This window comes from Stegodyphus dumicola, chromosome 6 (assembly GCF_044657685.1).
Source record: "Stegodyphus dumicola isolate Sdum_Otavi_A_Nest chromosome 6, ASM4465768v1".
Lineage (NCBI taxonomy): Eukaryota > Metazoa > Arthropoda > Arachnida > Araneae > Eresidae > Stegodyphus > Stegodyphus dumicola.
Window position 1 is genome coordinate 45,790,508 of NC_140773.1, and position 19,797 is coordinate 45,810,304.

The following is a 19,797-nucleotide window of genomic DNA, read 5'->3' on the forward strand; positions in this document are numbered from 1 at the left end:
CTATTTAAAACTTGTCCAGACTTGGTACTTGAATTTATTGCTTATTGTAAAATAATGCAGTGTAAATACAAGAAAGATTTTTTAAGAAACTTAAAAGTTTGAATTTTTTTTAACTTGTGATTTATACTCATTGTGCCTTCAGTAAATCTTATACTTGAAATGTGTATTCATCAAAAACTTCAAAATTTCCAGTTAAAATAGTTGCATGGATGCAAAAAATAATCTTTTCAAAACATTTGCAGCAGAATACATACTTGTTGATGAATCTTGTTTGTTTTCGTTGATTTCAAATACTTACAAATATAGTCGCCATTCTCCATCTATAATTGAAAGTGAAAAAAGAAGAAATTCAAATACTGGATGCTCAGAACATGTGCCATTTTGTAAATTTCAGTTCACATTTCATGTGCTGATGATGAGGGGAAAATAAGAGTTGGTAATTTTCCATTTCTAAATTAATGACATTTTATGTATTGCTGGCTCAAATTTTATATGCAATAAAAGGAACTGCTTTCCAGCTTGTCCTGCTGTAAAAATTTGTTGGTAAACACTTACAGCTTCATATTTCAGTTACGTAAAAAGGTACAAAGATAACTGTTGCAGTTTTGATGAAATTTCCTAAATGTTTCAAGTAAGCATGCAAAGATTAAATTGCAGGAATAAGGTTGTTATATCTCTATATGGCTCATTTGTATCATCCAGCATTTTTAATACGAAGTATGAAAACGAAGATTGGCAGTATTGATATTTTTATTGTGATCATGAATACAACACAGACGAATATGAAGACTTAACTGATGAGTTCTCAAGGTTAAAAAACTCAAAATGGACACATAGTTTGGTGAAGACTATAAACAGCATTATCTGGCAACAGATGATTTGCTCCCACACGAGCAGTCCGAGGTTCAGGCAATGGCTATTGAAGATGAGCAATCCCCTACCAGTTGCTGCCGTTTCTGTTTGAATAAAAAGGTTGGTTATGCGTTAAGACGTACAAATGCAGGTATATAATCAGAAGAGTTGAAGCGTAAAACAAGGAATAAGTGTGCATTGAATGAGTAACTGAAAAGTGAGCTCAAATCATTAAGTCTTTTCAGCATTAAAAGTATAAAGTCCTTTAAGAAATAAATGCAAATACAGTAATTCTTTTGAGTAAAAAATGTAAACAGTTGAGCAGATAAAAGTTGAGGTTATTACTTTGCTCTTGCACACATTTGAAGATTACAGATGAATTAAATTATATAATTAAAAGCTAAGGAGTTGCTTCAGTAATACAGCTTAATAAGTATAAAACTCAGTTGAATTAAATATTAAAAAAGATGCATATAATCAATCATATCTGGTTTCCAAATGCACTGCAAGTATCTTACTATATGGCACTAAACATTCTTATACTTCATTTCACAACTGGATGACATAAAATTGCATGCTAATTATTCTTTTTAAATCAATATGCAAGATGAAGGAATCAGTATTGAACATTTGTCATTTAGGATGCATTTATCCCTTTGTAAAAGATCTTAAAATACATTGCAGCAATAAAATTATATATTATGTAATATTTTTAAAGATGTTTAAGCACATCCTTATCAAAAAACATTAAAAGTGAGACTTTCAGCCATGACAGATGAATACCTGCAGTCAATATGGTACCGTTTCACAAATACAATGATTTTATAGTCAATATGTTAACATTTAAAAAATTAAATTTACCTTAAATGGTTTAATTCAATATATACAGAAAATTGATGAAAATAATAACATCAATTACTAAGATAAACAAAAAAGTTACCTCTGACCCATCGGAGAACGGCTTCGATATCCTGAACTCCTATAATCACTTCCACCACCTCCATAGGAAGGCCTATCATAGCTGCTGCCACGATCTCCACCATAACGAGATCCTCCACCTCTTCCACCACGATAGCCACCACCACCACTTCGGAATCCAGAATCATAACCTCCACGGCCTCCACGAGAATATCCGCCATCTCTGCCTCCACGGAATCCTCCACCTCCACGACCACCTCGCCTTCCACCTCTTCCTCTGGAAATATCAACTCTAATTTCAGAGCCATTAATTGTTGCTCCATTCATCTCTTTAATTGCTTCATTGGCATCCTGGTCATCTTCAAACTCAATAAAAGCAAAACCTGGTGGATTACGTGCCACCCAAACTTTTGTTAGATTACCAAATTTACTGAATTCTCTCTCCAGGTCCTCTTTTTGAATGTCTTCACTCAAACCTCCAACATATACAGATGCAGACCTCATTTTTCTAAAACAAATTAATGAACATTATTATCTACAATAGAAATTATCTAGAATTATTTAAAAACAAATATACACAAAAAACTCAAATTTAAAATTCTGGTCTTAAAACAAAATCAGCCATGAAATTTAATGCCAAATATATCAATCACTCTGGGCTGATTCTTTAGTGTTCAATAACGATAAAAGCTTTCTATGTTCATCTACTAGATAAGTACTATCCAATCAGCGGCTCGCGAGTGCCCATTTGCCCAGAATCCCATCTTTGGGTAGCTGCCATTCACTATCAAAATACTGCCATGAGATCAAAAACATTAATCCTAATATAAAAACGTACATTAGCATGTCAAATACAGGGGCATTTATCTACTCATGTGTTAGCAACTTCATTTTGTCCAGTTTCATTGTCTAGCAATTTAGTTTAGCTTTTCTTCATTGAAGAAATTATTCTTTCTGCAATACCCCCTTCCCCATTTCAGAAAGAACAAACATCACATTCTTCCATTCTTGCCTCCTCTTAATTCTTCAGATAGTAGCTTTTTTTTGTGGTTATAGAAAGAAGTTTCCAATTCTGAAAGATCATTCATCTTTCTGTTAGTGAAACATTAGGCTTATCTACATTGTCTAAAATCATTTTTAATTCTAACCTCTATATCATCAAATATGAACTTCTCTATCCTATTGCTTAATCAATAATAGCTCCTTTTCCTGCTTGCTTCCTAAAAATGGCATCACTTTTGAGAGTTCTTGCTTCTATTTATGCATACCTAAATTTACCAGCAAGATTTGTAGCTAATGAATCAGTTTAATCACTAATGACAAATATCAAATCCATCCACCTCCTTTACATTTATTAATGTATATAGTCCATAAATAAAAATAGCTCAGTTTGTCAATTATTTTTTTTTTCAATTCACTTTAATTTAAAATTCAAACTGTCCAACAAAAACTGGAGTCTGAGTCGACCAGTTTTTAACGACTCCAGCTGACTCCTTTTACCCAAAAAAATCTGCCAGATTCCGACTCCACAGCCCTGCTGCCAACAGTAATAAGCACACAGTCTAAATTAGTGTTTTGAAACACCAATTTTGACTTTGAAACAATTACTGTTTTGAACATATTTAGTGCAGTGCAAAATATTGAACATCTGCAAGTTGAAATTAGCTGCTAAACTTAAGCACATGTATGTCAATTATAGCTTGTTAAGTACAATAATTAGAAAAATTAAATTCAATTAAGAGAAAAGTATGATGCAGCATATGCAGTTCAAAATTAGCAGATTAAGCAAAGATTTATTTCTTAAGGCTGGTAGAAAAGAAAGATGTTAAGCATAAGTAAAAGATTAGCATGGAAACATGTTCATCTTTTGCGTACATTTGAATTGTATTATTGAAATGTATTTCGAATTAATTCTATTATTGTAAATTTTAAAACATGTATGCTTATATCTAGCAATTTTTCAGATTTTCATGGCCCTGAAAAAGATCTCCTTTCTAAAAACCTATGTCATTAAACTGCCAGAGACTTATTATCCTAAAGTATATCCTTTGGCGACTTATTTTAGTTGCTGTTATGAAGACCACTTTTTAATTTCACTTTCAGAGACCGCCTGTTTCAATTTTTCTGTTTGCTTGTCCAGACTGGATATGTGCACTGTTTGTTGGATTTAACAAAATGTGCGAAGTGATTAACAGTTGATGCCCAAAATATCCATGCCTGCCTAATAATGAATATGTCAACCATACATCAGTCATAATAGGGTACTTTTCCATTTCGCCGGCGCAAATCTCGCCAAGCAGACTTTATTGGCGACAACATACAGTATACACATAAAAAATGTTAGTTCTAAGAATTCTTTTTAAAAAAGAAGGCATAAACATTTTAATATTGCTTAAAATTTTATAAAAACCAATAAATAAAGACAACAAATTTGTAAAAAGACATTAATTTAAGAATTTACCATGCTTTCATGGTTCAACATCCTAATTCGCCGGTTCATATCACGTGACCCCAAGCGATCTCATGTCACGTAAACTACTCTACAAAAATCTAATGCTCTCAGTAATTATCTACATTAATTTCATGTTAAATCTTAATTTGGAATGCAAGAAATATTTCAATTTCGTACAAATAACTTACTCAGAAATTATGTAAAACTGCAGTGCTTTACTTCGCTAATGCATTCTCATTAGAATTGATGAATTTAACCCTTGACATTACCTTTTCTATATTTTCGGCTTCGGTTAAACGCTGTGATTGCATCCTAATTCACTTAATTACCAAAAATTGTCTTAGACATAAAACTGAACTATCTGATAAAAATTCTATGTAATGATATGCCAGTATTGAAAGAAACAATCAATCTGATAAGAAAAAGCTGCGACTTGTTTTGAAAATGAGGCGTAAAAGGTTACCAGCGAGAACATTCCGTTTGGCATCGGTTGTACCATTATTGGCGACTTTTTATCGCCTGCGCCGGCAAAACGGAAAAGTACCCATAATAGTTATTTCCTTTGCCATATGCTTCTTAATCAGCAGCATTGGAATCTCCACTGATCTCTTAATTGTTATGAAAGAGTTTTCAACAAAGGCAATCTTTCAGACACACACCACTGCAAACTTCCTTAGTTAAACAAAAACTACTCCATCTATTCGGTTAAAAAATTTACTGAGAAATTGAAGAATAAATTATATTACAAATGTGAATTATAAGCATGATGCTACAATGTGCAAAATCATAAGCAGCAATATAGAGGACAAATAACACAAGAGGAATTGCTATCTGCAAAATCACTAGATTCCTATACAAGGTTCGAATTATTATCACCATTTTTTTTTTCTTTGCAGAGGTGTTCCCAGCATATTTTTCCACTTCAAATAATTTATGGCTAATCTTTGGAATATGGTAACAGGTAATTTGGTGACATTTTGATAAGGAGATAAAGGTTACTAGCTAGGACTTTTAGCAGCGTGCATGCATAAAGTCAAGAGTGTGCGCAATGCCATTTTTGTGCAATTCTGGGATTTGTTTTAAGAGAAAATAGGTCGACGTGTACACGGATACCATGTATGTGCAATTCTTAAAAATACGGCAAGCTGTGGGCAATTCTGCACTTTCTCCCAATTTCGCACCTAATCTTTGTCATGATTAAGCACTTTTGTTCCATAAAAGTTCTAGCATAAGCAAAATCGAAAAGTTACCATAATTCAAAAATTAATCCAATTTACTACTCTTATTTTAGAATGAAGTTTGTTTTATTTAACAGTCCAAACAACGTTACAAAGGAAAAAAGTTATTGCATGATTGATTTTTGATGAGCTTAGCTAACAATCTGCTTTTGATTAAAGATGGTGAATATGAATTCGTTACAGTGAAACACACATTAGAGCTACCTCGAGGACTGATTTGGTTTGACTGTATGAAAACAATAATGAATTAATTCAGTGAGAAAGCATTCTTAAAAACAAAAGGAAAAAGCAGTTTTGCAATGTATGTCAAACTTTTAGCACACTAAAGCAATAATTTGTGGGGATCGATCCATACCTTAAAAGAGGCACTCAAGTTCATCACTGATCCAATGTTAATTTATTACAAAAGGGAAAAGTATGCAAAGTCTACTTAACGTAATCACATAATCCATTAAATTCCAAAACTTGGGGGCATCTAAAATACATCAGAAAAGTTACTTCACAAATACATCAAATGGTACTTGTTTTTTCAGAAACCAAAGCACCAAGGAAAAAATGCTCTTAAACGATGCAGTTAACAGTAAAAATGTCAAATTGTCTGAAACTGTGTACACTGTATGAAAGCAATGCCTGTTGTATGAATCTTCTTATGCCATATGAGAGCAATTGTAGCTGACTGCATTTTCTTTTACCAGAAATGTATCTTAATCTGACTTCCAGACTTTATGTCCTGCCCATCCCCTTTGCTGGAATTCAACAGCTTCATTTTCACTGAATGTTAAGATATTCATCATTTTGTATTTCAAAAAAAAAAATCTCACAAATAAAAATTTTCTTGTAATTTTTATTACTTAAATTTAGACCTGATCTTTAACTCGCAAAGATATACATGTGCTTTACACACATGAAAATAACTGAAGAAAAACATAACAGTTGATGCACAAATTAAAAAAAAAATACGACCACATTTCAGTCTGTTTTCAGTCAGGCTTTAACCAGCAATTATTTGCCAGCGGATAAAACAAAAGCATATCATATAATGTATTGAAAATCGTAAAAAAAAAGCACTCTGAAACTTCAATCTTCTGCTAATCACCAAGCAAACCTCTTATGCATTTTCAGTCCATTCTCTAGTTTTTATTTTAATCCTATAATACCTAATAATCTGATATGAAAAATGCCAAAATGTTTCAGGAACTGGAGTTTTACATGAAAGTATTAACATAGCTCAAGGGCTTTCAATAAAAAATATATATGGACATTAAAAAGTCAACAGCAAAAATTACCTTTTTACCAGCAAATACTTTGAATCTACAATGCAGCATTCCATAATTTATTAAAGATTAGATTGTTATGTCTTCACACCTGTTTAAAAAAATAAACTGCAACATTCTGCAAAATTACCTTCTATTGATGTTCCATATTACGGCTAATCCTCATATCAAGACACATAAAATTGCTATTTTCTCTTGAAATATGGAAACCCGGGTTTTACATTATGCAGAATGTTATAATGTAAAACAATACTTATTTGGATATAATTCTGAAATATATTTAGTTAGATATTCTAAATTTTATGTTCTTCAGTTAATTTTCTTTTGCAAATTTCTCATCTTAAAAAAATCCTGAATAGGTTATAAAAGCTGAATGAAAATAAAATTAATAAATGTACATACAATATTGTTGGTAAGCGTAGTAGTTATGTGCCTTTTATTAAAACAAAATACAAATATTAACCGATTAAAAATGGTTCTGCAAATAAGAATTCAGATTAAATGAATTTAATAGAAAAATCATTGTAAAAAACAAAACACTTGCCTTAATAAAGGCTACAAATTAAAAATAACAAGATTCAGTAATCTGCGAGAGGTGATGGAAAAGAACTGGCAACTGCGTTATACGTTTACAATCTTTCAGGGTTGCATGTTTCTAGTTATCAAGAACATTGTCACAACCCGACTTGATTAGCCAACACTATTAAGTGAAAAGTTTCAAATTATAACAGATAATAACTGAGATAACAAAATTCACTTTTTTTCTCATAAATATAACTACTGAATTAAATTATATCAGATGTAAAAATCTAAGAATTCATAAATTTACCATTATCAGAAATTAAGAAAATTACATCAAAATAAGCACACAATGTACATAAAGAATAGTGCAACACAAGCATTGATAAAGTTAAAACTTGCCTCCTACTGAATCATCCAATTATTAGATTCCTAATTTACTTATGAACGCTACCGATTCTTACGTAAAACAGCAGAACATAGATTATGTTTTTTGGCTATTTTATACTTCAGGATTTAAACTGCTTATGATGATTTCCATATTTCAATTTTTTTTACCTGTCTGGATATTACTCCCAAAATAGCCATGATGCAAATTTCATATGCAGAATAACGCAACAGATTAAAGCCATGTACCGGTAACTCTAAATATTTACTTTGCAACTCAGGGTAAGCTATTACTAAGGAATATTTTTTTAATTTTACCAAAAATTGGCATTTCAACCAGACAGGCATTTCAGAAGTCCCCTTTCAAAAACAAACACAAAAAAAAAAAAAAAAACATAGACAATGTTTTAGCAAAATGGCGGGTTTTTTTTTATTCTCTCCCATCAACACTTTGAATTTTACTCTTCCCTCTAGAACATTGGGTATATTTTTTATTCAGAATTTTGTCTAATTTTCTCACTAAGAACGTTTTCTTATAAGTCTTATTGCTTTTTACGCTTGCATCGCAAAAAAAAAAAAAAATTAAGATGATAGATCGCTGCGTTCATTAAAGCGAAGTGTTACGCTGTGATCTTAAACTTTGCAGTCTGTGTAACGTATATAATCGGACGCATCGAAACAAAACGAAATAATGCAGATATTAAAACTAAATTGACGTTATCTGCTTGAACTTTACACACGTTAAACTAAAATATACAGTTCCAAATTAGCGAGCGAAAAAATTGATAGCAACTACCCTCACAATTAACAATAAATCAGAAACGGCACAATCACTCTTAGGTTTCACAACGGTTATCTACAACACGCTAGCGCCCACGAAAATCTCTCGAGACAATGCAATCGATAATGGCGGCCATAGTTCGCATTTCAAGGCCGGCAAGACGCCAAAATTTTTGCGACTTACTAAACGCTTTCACATACAAGCAGATATTAAACATACTGATTTTTGAATAATTAAACCATATTACTGAAAATCAATTATATTATAACAGTAATATGCAGCACTTCGAACAAATTGCGACCGGCGCATTTCATTAAAACGTACAACCTAAAAACAAATTTTAAACTATGTTCCTGCAAAAAAATTAAAAATAATATACTTTACTTAGCTTTCATTTAGCTTAAAGTACATTTAAAAAAGATCTAATAAATACTTACAGGTATTAAAATGAACAAAGAATTTTCCCTGCGACAAAAATTCGACGAGCAGTTTTCTTCTACGTCTACTCACTGAGGAAAATGGCGCAAAGAGGTAGATCGTTACTTACGGTTACAGTTGTAACAATTTCAACAGGAGCTCTTTCTTCCTCTTCTTTACGTGGCAAGCAGAAAATATAAAAAAGAAACTTTATAAAAACCTAAATGCAGGAGATTTTGCAAGATTTTCAATTTAATCCGACATAAGTGCAATGGCTCAACTTATTATGCACAGGACGTTTTAATTTATAAATGCGAGTAAAAGTTGCCCACCTCCCTCACCCAAAATGTCAGAACCTTAAATCTTTTATATAGAAGTAAAATACACATCCCGAATAATTTTTTCAAAATTTTGGAACAATCTTCATTTTAAAAGTAAAATTCTTCATCGCAAAGTTATTTATCAAAAGTTGTAATTATAAATTAGGGCTCTAGTCTGGACACAGTCGAGATGGAAGAACAAATCGTTTTTGCGATCAACTCGACAAAGAGCGAGTCTCGTGTTATCGTCTCGATCATAACAGAGATCGATCAAGGCGTTGGATCGACGCATGGGAAGTTTTTCCGTCAGCTGTGTAGCTGCCGTTTAACTTTCTGACCGTAGACAGACAAAGTAGACAGGTCTAGAGCTAACCTGAAGACGGCAAAGGTCACGGTAAGTTTCTGTAAGTGTACGTAATGGATATTTTAATTTCTTAAGATTTGCGAAAAACTCAAGTGTTTCCTGATAGAAATAACGCATGTGTTCTACTTTTATTGGATTATTTCGACTTACCAAACTTAAAGCAAACTTATAGACTTACCAAACTTATAGCACGGACCCTTATTAACAAATTAAAGCCATACTTTAACGGAACATTCACATTAAAGACAGCAATAACACCTGAATTAAGGGCAAGAAATAATTCGCTTGTTTTCATATCTGAATGACACAGGCTTCTGGCTATTAATCTATCAGAAAAGAAATTCCTCAATTTAATTTTAGTGAAAATAATATGCTTGGAGTTTTATAAAGGAGGAGTGCATCGGCTTATTTCATAAATGCACATTACTTGACTTTCAATACTAATTTAGCTAGATAACAGAACCTAAGGCTCCTCTAAACCAGGCTGAATCACCAACTTTTCTCTCTTGGCGAGGGAGGGAACGCGCTACCAATTTTGGCGCGTTTATCGCACACGCTGGCTGAATGTCTGCTGTTTTTTTTTTAAAGATTTATTTTATAGACGCGCGGCATTCAGCGCACATAAACTTTTCGGATAATTAATTAATTCTCGAATAGTATATAGACGTTTTCACTTAAATAAAAATTTCGCGTATATTTTGTAAACATATTCAAAATAACTTATTCTTTAGATGTTTCAGTTTCGTTAGCAGACTAAAATAAATAAGATATGAATAAAAACTTTCAATAGTGTCAAATGGGGAAATAGTTAAAGCGTAGAGTGTGCAAATAAATTTATCTTAATGACATTTTAACAAAAATTTCCATAAAAACACTGTAAATTCATACTAAAAAAATAACTTAAGAATATGTTGTCATTTTAGTCTGAGGTATATGGAAATAATTGTGCAAGACTCTGAAGAAACACTTTCTTTTAAATGCGTGAAATATTTCATAACATATATGGAAGAAGAAAGTACAGCATTCTGTGTTTTGGATGACTTTCACCAAATGTAATATAAATACGAACTAGAAACCGTAATAAAAAGTCCTTCCTCTCCAATCAGATCACCTTTGTGTTGCATTGTATTTGTAATACTTCTAAAAATCCAATTTTTACCTAAATTAAAAAACAGTTATTCCATAAAAGATAATAAATTTGAACGTATATAGAATGAATTTTGTAATTTGGGTTATGTTACAAAATAATTCATAGTTTATATATTTTATACTAATAATTTAGATAAAACCTGTCCAATTTAAGAATGTGTGTTAACCACATTCTTAAATTGTAAAAGGATGACTTAACCACATGTAATTCATTTCAAAGCATAAAAGAAAGCTTATTTTTTATTTTACACAGCAACAGCATTTTCATGCAGTCAAGTGTTTTTAATTGTTAGTTATTATACATAATACTTAATTTTTAACACATTCTTATTAGAAAGCCTAACTAAGAAACTTCTTTTTAAAGCCCCACAGTAATTGCAAAGAATGTCGTTAAATTTACAAAAGTATTGAAGATATATTGAACAGCATTATAACAAGAAACTACTGTACAAAATATGTAAATTTAACATAACTTCTTTTTTAGTATTTGCATAGTTTCCTCCAAATGAACCTTAATGGGAAGTTATCTTGCAAAAATTTAAAAGTATTAAAATAGCCTCTATTTAAGATGTAACTGCATTTATAATTATTTTGTAATTGTGAATAGATTATATTATTGCAATTAGATTATGCACTTACAACATAATTGCATAAAGTAATGAAATTAAGAGTTCACAGATACAATGTAATATAATTACAAAGCAATTATCTAAATTGTAATTATAATCACTTATTTAATACCACAATATTATTACAATCACAATGTAATTTAAATTGGGTACTATATTTGTATACCCTCCACTCAAAAGGAGGTACTGATAAGCCTGGAAGTTATTATCAACAAAAAGCCTGTTCAGGACAGTTTGATGACAATTTCCACCGGGCGAAAAGTACATTCTTAAGCCCAGGCAAATCATGACAATAAAAATCATTTAGTCTCATGATTCACTATATTTCAAACCCTAAATTTGAATTCTGCACCAAATTATTTACCTATATTTTAATATACTTTATGAATTATTAGAAGCGATATGGCAAATATCTTCTAAAAATAACTGTAAAATATTTGTATCCATTAATTGATTCAGATACACACTTTTATTATTTAAGTATATCAAAATAACAGTTTCATGTTCCTGAAATACAAAAGTTATGAAAAAAGTTAAAGTAATATTCTTAGAAGCATATGATATTAGTCACCAGCTGCAAAACAGTTAATTTTTTGCCCTAAATACAAGTTTATTACACAGTAGTCATACGTGTAACTTAATAACATGGTATATAAAAAATTAATGATAATAAGTTTATCAGAAATGAATTAATTCTGCAAATAAACTTTCTGCATTTGAAAATTTTCTACACCTGAGGGGAGGGAGAGATCTAGTAAAATTAGATTTATTATAACTTCAGTTAGACCAAATACCTTCTCTCTCTCTATATATATGCATCACTAAAGAAATAAATAAAATTATCATGCTTAAAAAACAGATGTACCATACCAGTTTTTTTCCCCTTGTTACCCTTTACATTGAGAAATAACAAACAGTACAACGCTGAAAAATACTATCTTTGAAATTTGATTTAAATGAAGAAACACACACCATCTTTTTATTTAAGCATTACACTTCAAAAACAGATACACATACCAATTTATTTTCACTAGCCTTTATACTAATAACATGCCATATAAAAATGAAAAGAATTATCCTTGAAATTTAGATAAAATGAAGTAACACAATGAAAAATTTATGCACACGGACATCTTTTTTCTATTGCATGTTGTCTGACATGATCCACAAGTGCCTAAAAATGTACCCAAGGAAACACATTTCAATATTAACAAAAAATTGTTTACAGATTAAAATTCATTCATTTCATACCAGTATTATAAAGATCATGCATGAAACAAATCTGCTTTCCCATACTTTTAAGTAAAACTGAACTGAAATTTTATACTGGAAAATATGCTATATTTCTATATATTAGAAACAAGAAAATAATACCATAATAATATACTCATAGCCTAGCAGAAAGTAACATATATAACATCAAACACAGAAATTTATATACTCGTAGCCTAGGAAAAAGTAATACATATTACATAAAACACATAAATTATTTAATATAAAACATACATACCTTCTAAAATTATTTTACTTTTTGTTTCTTATTGGCCGATGTTGATGAATATGAAACGTTATGGGCTCTTTTGTTGATAAGATGCTGTGTAAGGCCTTTGCATCTAGTAATAAAAAAATTATCAATAATTACTTTCTTAAGATTACAGCATTCTGGCATGGCCACATGCGTACATTTATCAATTATTCTTTCAACTAATTCTTTTGTGATGGCTGATTGTAAACGAAGGAGTACATCTTTACATTTTTGAAATTCTCGTTCAGCTTCCCTACATATTTGATACATTCCTGAAGAGATGACCTTCAGTCCACCTTTATTGCTATGTTTTGTAAGAATTGTGCGATGCTCGGGTATGTCAGGTTCCAGCATGTCCTCTGAAATGGTCATAGCTGTTTTACAATTTTCACATATGCTTTTTTTTTTCAACAACTTATTATATATGGCTCCTGCGATGTAATGTATATCATTTTCTTCCACAGCTGGGGGCAAGCGACGTTTCACTGCCACTGCAGAAGAGGTAGATGGCACTACAGAATTGGAGATAGGATGCAAGACCTCCTTTCTGATAGCAACCTCTAATTCAGAAGCATCAAAGAGGCTGTGGTCACTTTCAGAACAATAATTTGGATTATTGATATCTGAAATGAACTGTGATAGGCACACTAATTTCAGTGCTCTCTTGGCTTGCAAAGCAGTAGGCTTTGCACCCAACTTTTGTCTAATCTGTGAAAAGGCATTTTCCAGCGCATCTTGTGTCAACCTGCCTGGTAAGAAAAATGTAAACCCCTCGGAAAATAATTCTTTTGAGAGTTTCACAACACTCAATGTGCTCATAATAATGCCAGTTTGAAATGGCTTCCATGCTTTCCCAAACTGAACAGTTTCAGTCACATGAATGAATTTCAATAAAATATTAAATTTCTCATCTTGATTTTTGATAGTGATGCCTTTTTTTGGATGCCTTGTAGTCATAATTGTAAACCATTCTGCTACAAGTCTCAGCCACCATGCAGAAGTTAATGCTTCTTTTGCAACTTGGTGTAAAATACCTGCTTTTTCAATAGCAGCAGCTGTTTTTACAGAAAACAATTGCACAGCAGATGCCCCATTCATCGAGGAAAAGTGTGTTGGGAAGAGATGAACTCTGTTCAAGTGATGTAGAGATCTCAGGGCAGCATCTGCTTCTATCTCACTTGACCAGAGTCGTTTCACATACACTGAAGATACTATCCTCGATGGCAAGGCATGCTGGTGGCGAAATTCCTCTGGTAATATTATAATACTTGAAAGAAATGTATTTCTCATATTTTTAATGAGATGTGGTACATCTGCAATACTGTGAATGAAAACATCAGGTCCTCCAATGTTGTAATTTGTCTTCCTATCTCTCCTAGAGACAGACACATCCAATGACGACCACATTGCTCTGTTATTGCTTCCCATATCTGAAACAGAGGCTCTTACAGTTAAACCTATTTCTGTAGCTGCTACTACAGTTCTATGAATTAGATCTTTCATGTCAGAACCTGATGTTGAAGGCCCTGTTAATTCATTGGCAACAATCTGTTTCCATGATGTTTTAAGGCCTCTAAGCATTACAATAGTGTAATGCTTAGCTTCCTAACGTAACATTTCCAATGAATGACTTAGACGATGTATCAAAATCTTGATATGAAGCTATTTCCATTTCGTCAACTAAAAAGCAGCAGTTCCTATCAAGAGCATCCAATGAATGAACTTTTGTCTTGAGGAAAAAAAACAAATTTTCTAAAATGCCGAAATTAATTTTTATGTCCCTAATCCTCCTGTTCAAGGTACTGTACGATGGTGCTGGATATCCAGTACTTCTGAGGTAATTATATCCATGTTTGCTCAAAGCAAATCGCATCTTCAGTCCTTTTATAATGGACTTTTCTGACCAGTTCCTTTTTGACTGCACAGCAAGGGTTCCTACTTGCTCATCGGACAAAAATGATGTCAATTTTGCATCTTTTTCTTGAAGCTGTTGCTCAAGGAATTCTATTTTTTTTTAACAACTCTTCATTTGAAGCAGGTAGAGTTTCCTAAATTCAAAAAGAAATAGTAAACATGTTATGCTGTGATTATTTTTTTAAACAATGGTTGACTGAATTAATATATTTGTAATAACAATGATTTTTTCAACAATTTTTTTGGAGAATATTAAATAATTTACCACTTCAGTATTTGGCTTAGGACATCTTACTTCTCTTATTCTCTTGTCAGTTACAGATGGTAGTGGATTTGGAATGCTAAAGAGTGTTGGTACTGCAGTTTTTCTTAGTTTTTAACTATCTTTGCATAGTGACTCAAATTGAGATTCCTCAAAATGATCCTGTAAATACATAAAGTAATAAAAAAAAGTATACAAAATAAATAAAAGTACAAAAAACAAACCACACGAAAGAAATGTGAGAAAAGTGTTTCACACAGTGAGGTTGTGCCAAAGGCAGCAAGCATGAACTGTAAGTAAGTATAGGCAATAAATAAATATGCAGGTAATTAAATTAGGCCCAGTATTATAAAAAACTGAAACAATAAACAAACCATGTCTAACATATCAGCAGCAGCATCTTGTAAGCTTGGGCAGAATTTAATTATCCAATATTTATTTTTTGCCTATAATTTAAAGTGTTCTTTAGAACATTATCCAAAAATTAAATGAAGTAGTGTTTTGCTATAAAATTAAAAACAACTAAAATAAAACTTTATATTTCTTGCTATAGTGCTCTTACAATAGATAAGAAAATATGAGTTCACTTCACCCAACTTTTAAGATACTAGGCCGATAAATACATTTATAATTAGAGCAGACTATGATTCTTGTTATAATTGTAGTAATGTTTATTGCTTTAATTGAAATATTTAATTTTTAATTCTCTAATCATTCAAAACATAGGCCTAATTTCGAAGCACAGTGCCAACATGCATTTTAAAAAGCATCAAGGCCAGTTTAAACGACAATTTTTTAAATTACATCCCCACAGACATATCCAATTAAAGTTATTAAAAACTCTAGAACGTAGTTCAGTAGCTTTCTGAATTTGTAGGCAATTTCTTATTTAGAGATGACAACACAAAATAACGCTTCAGAAAATATTATTTATCATGTATAAAAATCTGCTTTGTAACACATATCAGTAATAACTGTTTATCAATGTCATGAGGATTTAATTTGACGAGATCACATTCTTTAGAAGTATCAAATTCATGAAAGGATTTTGGCTTGGCCTTTGAAATTCATCATTATAGGCAGATTTATTTGATTGTTATGCATGCATTAAACACTACACATGCATTAAAAACACTACAATTATTTTTGAAAAATACACATGCAGTTTCACAAGTTTTCTGTGCTTATTTGAATGTTCTGCATTCATTTCTAAATCTTTACTCCATTGCCAAATTGTATAATACTGTGATTATAAATATATGGTACTTGCAATTATTGAAGTCAGATTATATATATTTTGTCTCATACTATTCAATTTATTCTATTGACTTCAGATGTCAATGTCAAAATTCTGGAAGTTATTTTAACCAAGAAACATTAGTGGGCACCGTGCATAAAAAACTCATCTAACTTTTTAACAATAGTGATTATAAAATAAAGAAAAAAATTATATATCATTCCAACGATATTGCAACTATAGTATATATAGTATAATGTTACATATATCTTTAGCAAACATTCAGATTTTATCTTGACTTTCCAAATTATGATTTGTTTTTTAATAAATTTCAATATGCTAATGATTTTCATGTTACATTAGTATAATTTCCACAATTAGCACAGGAAAACAAAATTTGCGCTTTATATTAGAAGAGAAATTTCTTTTCCACATTCAAAACATCCACATTGGCGATGTTTGGCGACGGGTACATTAACCCTAGACTAATTTAATTATAGCTATTATTACAGAAATTAGCAGATACTTAGGTTATTGTACACAAGAATTTCACTTTACTTACACATTATAAACATCAGAGAAGATATAAACTCTAAATCAAGGCGTAATTAACATTATACTTACTAAGCAAATTTCAGCGCTTGGACCAGGTTTCCAATTGTCTCTTCGGCAATTATTTACCCATATTTTTCTTCTTTCTTCATTTTTAGGAAATTTTACCAATGTATGACCTTTCCGTGAATGATTTGAACAATTAATAGCTGCACATCCGCCCATTTTACACAAAAAAAACACAAAAAATTGTTGCACCGTAATTACACAGCCGCCATTTAATCTCCCACTTGGGATAGCGAATGCCTGATGATTCAGCCTGGTATATAGGAGCCTTAACAGAACCAAATTGTCAATCAGTTACCAAACAAATCTAAGCACATCTTAAATTTCCCTTTTTCTCATATATTTTCCTCTTCTCCCTATGTGCTATTTTCCACATGGCATTTACTTCAGTTGGCATAATAAAATATCGCCCACATCCTTAAAGAAGCCAAATTGTCGCTACCAAGGCTGGTCTCCGAAGAATATCCCAGAGTTGTTCAACAGCCTATTAAAAAAATGTGTGGAATAACAACATACAACGGCTTACTATCCCCAAGCTAATGGAAAGGTCGACGGCGTCCCTAGATCTTTCAAGACCGCACTTATAGCACACAATAGCCTGGAGTGAAACACTTCCAACTGTTCTACGCATAGCTATGCAAGAAGACTCTGCATACACCATTGCTCAAATGGTTTAAGGATAAAATATACGATTACCTGGAGAATTTTTCCAAGATAGCATAACTCCTACATACGGAGTATTATGAAGGAGGTGAAACTGCCTAGTAGAAAAACGGGTCCTAAAATGTCGCGTTTACTAGATGGCGCTGCTGTTCCTTCTTAGCAGTTCCAAATGTAAACATTTATTGAATAGCTAGGCGTCTAAGCTTACTAGTGGATGAAAAAATGTTTTTGTTTTTAATGTGATCGATTGCGTTATTATCAACGTTATAATGCTCTGCTCTACTCACAAATGATTGCATTTTATTCCTCAAATTATAAAATTAATTTACAGCTTTCATGCTGTAAGGCTTGTAGTACTTTTATGAATGATTAATTTGAAGATATTTTTCAGTCCCTCCCCCTTAGAAAAATAATCATATTACTAGTTATAATACTTGCTGTGTATATGTTAAATTTAATTAGAATAGGTTCTTCGCGTCTCTCATTTTGTAAAATGCTTAGATACACAGCTTGATATAAACTGTGGCGAAATTTTAATGAAGCTTATAGAATTTTTTGCTTCAGTCAGTAAACTTTCTATCATAAGAATACTATCATAATGAGTTATTCTTTTTTTTATGAATCAGATGTCAGTTTTGATTTTGATATCTTTATCGTTTTCTGTTAAAAAATTCCATATCTTTGTTATTTGAGAAGTATGTTTCAAATTGATTTCACAAGATTTTAAAATACAATTCGGATTTGAATTCAGTTAAGTATTCTGAACACTTGGTTATGCTGAACTGTATATTATTCATAATTAAATATAAAGAGCAAAAAATATTGAAACTAATTCAATCTGTCTTTAATTTTGTCCTGCTTGAACTAACTTCTAACCAATAAATGCAATATTTTAACTAAAAATATAATGCATATCTTTTTTATTTTAAAAGTACATGTGCTCTTTTCCTCCAAAGGAGAAAAATTCTATCCCATTTAATAGCCTAAAAGATGAATTTCTTATGTTTAAAAATATTTTATCACAGTTATAATGAGATAATATTTTCTCACTGTTCAGTTTCAAATTGGTGCATGTAGCTTTTTTGAAAAAAATATTTTGCATGTGTTATCTTTTACTGGAAAAGATCCCCTATTTTTTATTTTCATTTATTGAACTGATTATTTACTAACAGAGTCTAATTACATTTGTTGCAAAACTACCAGTTAAATATCAGAATACCTACTGTGGGCTTGCTGCGGCATTTAAAAAATATCATTACCTATGTAAAACTAAAGTCTGTTTTCTCTTGCAGTAATTATTTACTTTTTTATTCTCAATTTAATATCTTCTTTCCAACGATTAAAGACTCGCAGTGAAAGAAACACGTTCAATTAAATAACAAGAATTTAATAAAAATGTAACAGTAATTATATAAATAATCCCGAAACAATCTTAACAGTATTGTTTTATATTGTCACACAGGGGTGAGCTATAGGAGGCTAGAGTGATTCGTTAAATTTGTGTTCTGTTTGAAAGCACCTTGTTCTTTTCCACCAGCAGTTGAGAAGCAAAAGTCATCAAACACTGCCAGTTTGGTCCTGGGTTCGAATCCCGGCAACAGGCTAGCTGCATGAGCATTTTCCTGGTTTTTCCAATTGAAATATATATATATATATACAAGCCAGTTTCCCTTAGAAATGAAGGTATCCTTACCCTTAGGCAGATAGCCCGCAAGTTGTTTGGTGTAATTAAATAGAGCAAATCAAACCTTTTCTTTTTGTTTGTGGCTTAGAACGTATTGCTGCTGAATGTATACATGTCTATAAAATTTTACATTAGTTTTAGTTCATATCAAAAACTATTTTAAAAACCCATTTAATTGCAATTTACTCTCAATTGAACTGTTGGGAAGGAAATATTTTCAATTTTTCAAGATTCATATCAGCATTCTGAAAACAATAGACATTTAAATAATGTGTCTTCAATATCTTTAATTAACATATTATTGTAACTAAAATGTAGAGTATTAGCCAGTAAAATATTGTCGCCAGATGAAATCCCTTATCTGTTTTTAGACGACTGTAATAGTTCCATGGACATAAATTTAATGTGACCTCATCAGATATTCACCCCTTTTCGAGGGGAGGAGGAAAAATTAATTATGTGCATAATAAAAATTCCGGTAAATAAGCCTCATATAAAATCCAAACAATCGCTACAAATTACATTTTAAATTGGAAGATGTATCATTTAGGTATCACCAAAACCATGCCATCTACACAAAAACAAAATTTCTAA

The 19,797-nt window shown here is 31.4% G+C and overlaps 1 protein-coding gene and 1 long non-coding RNA gene across 3 annotated transcripts; one reads left to right on the forward strand and one right to left on the reverse strand.

The window, feature by feature from the left end:
• Window positions 1–732: 732 nt before the first annotated feature.
• On the reverse strand, window positions 733–9,016 carry LOC118194241 (RNA-binding protein Rsf1-like). The gene is made up of 3 exons (XM_035365457.2): window positions 8,859–9,016; window positions 1,793–2,278; window positions 733–956 (listed from the first exon to the last, which is right to left on the reverse strand). Exons 2-3 carry the CDS (start codon window positions 2,272–2,274, stop codon window positions 938–940), a joined length of 501 nt encoding a protein of 166 aa, XP_035221348.1. The 5' UTR covers window positions 2,275–2,278; window positions 8,859–9,016; the 3' UTR covers window positions 733–937.
• A 186-nt stretch (window positions 9,017–9,202) lies between these two features.
• Window positions 9,203–13,741, forward strand: LOC118194222 (uncharacterized). 2 transcript variants are annotated; one of them, XR_004759067.2, is made up of 2 exons: window positions 9,203–9,562; window positions 13,290–13,741. It is a non-coding gene; the product is annotated as an uncharacterized LOC118194222 (long non-coding RNA). The 2 variants fall into 2 exon arrangements; XR_015041634.1 differs by having other exon boundaries at window positions 9,203–9,552.
• Window positions 13,742–19,797: the final 6,056 nt, after the last annotated feature.

What these genes read in the sequence shown, in the direction of transcription:
- LOC118194241 (XM_035365457.2), bottom strand. Translation starts at nt 2,274, where the DNA reads ATGAGGTCTGCATCTGTATATGTTGGAGGTTTGAGTGAAGACATTCAA.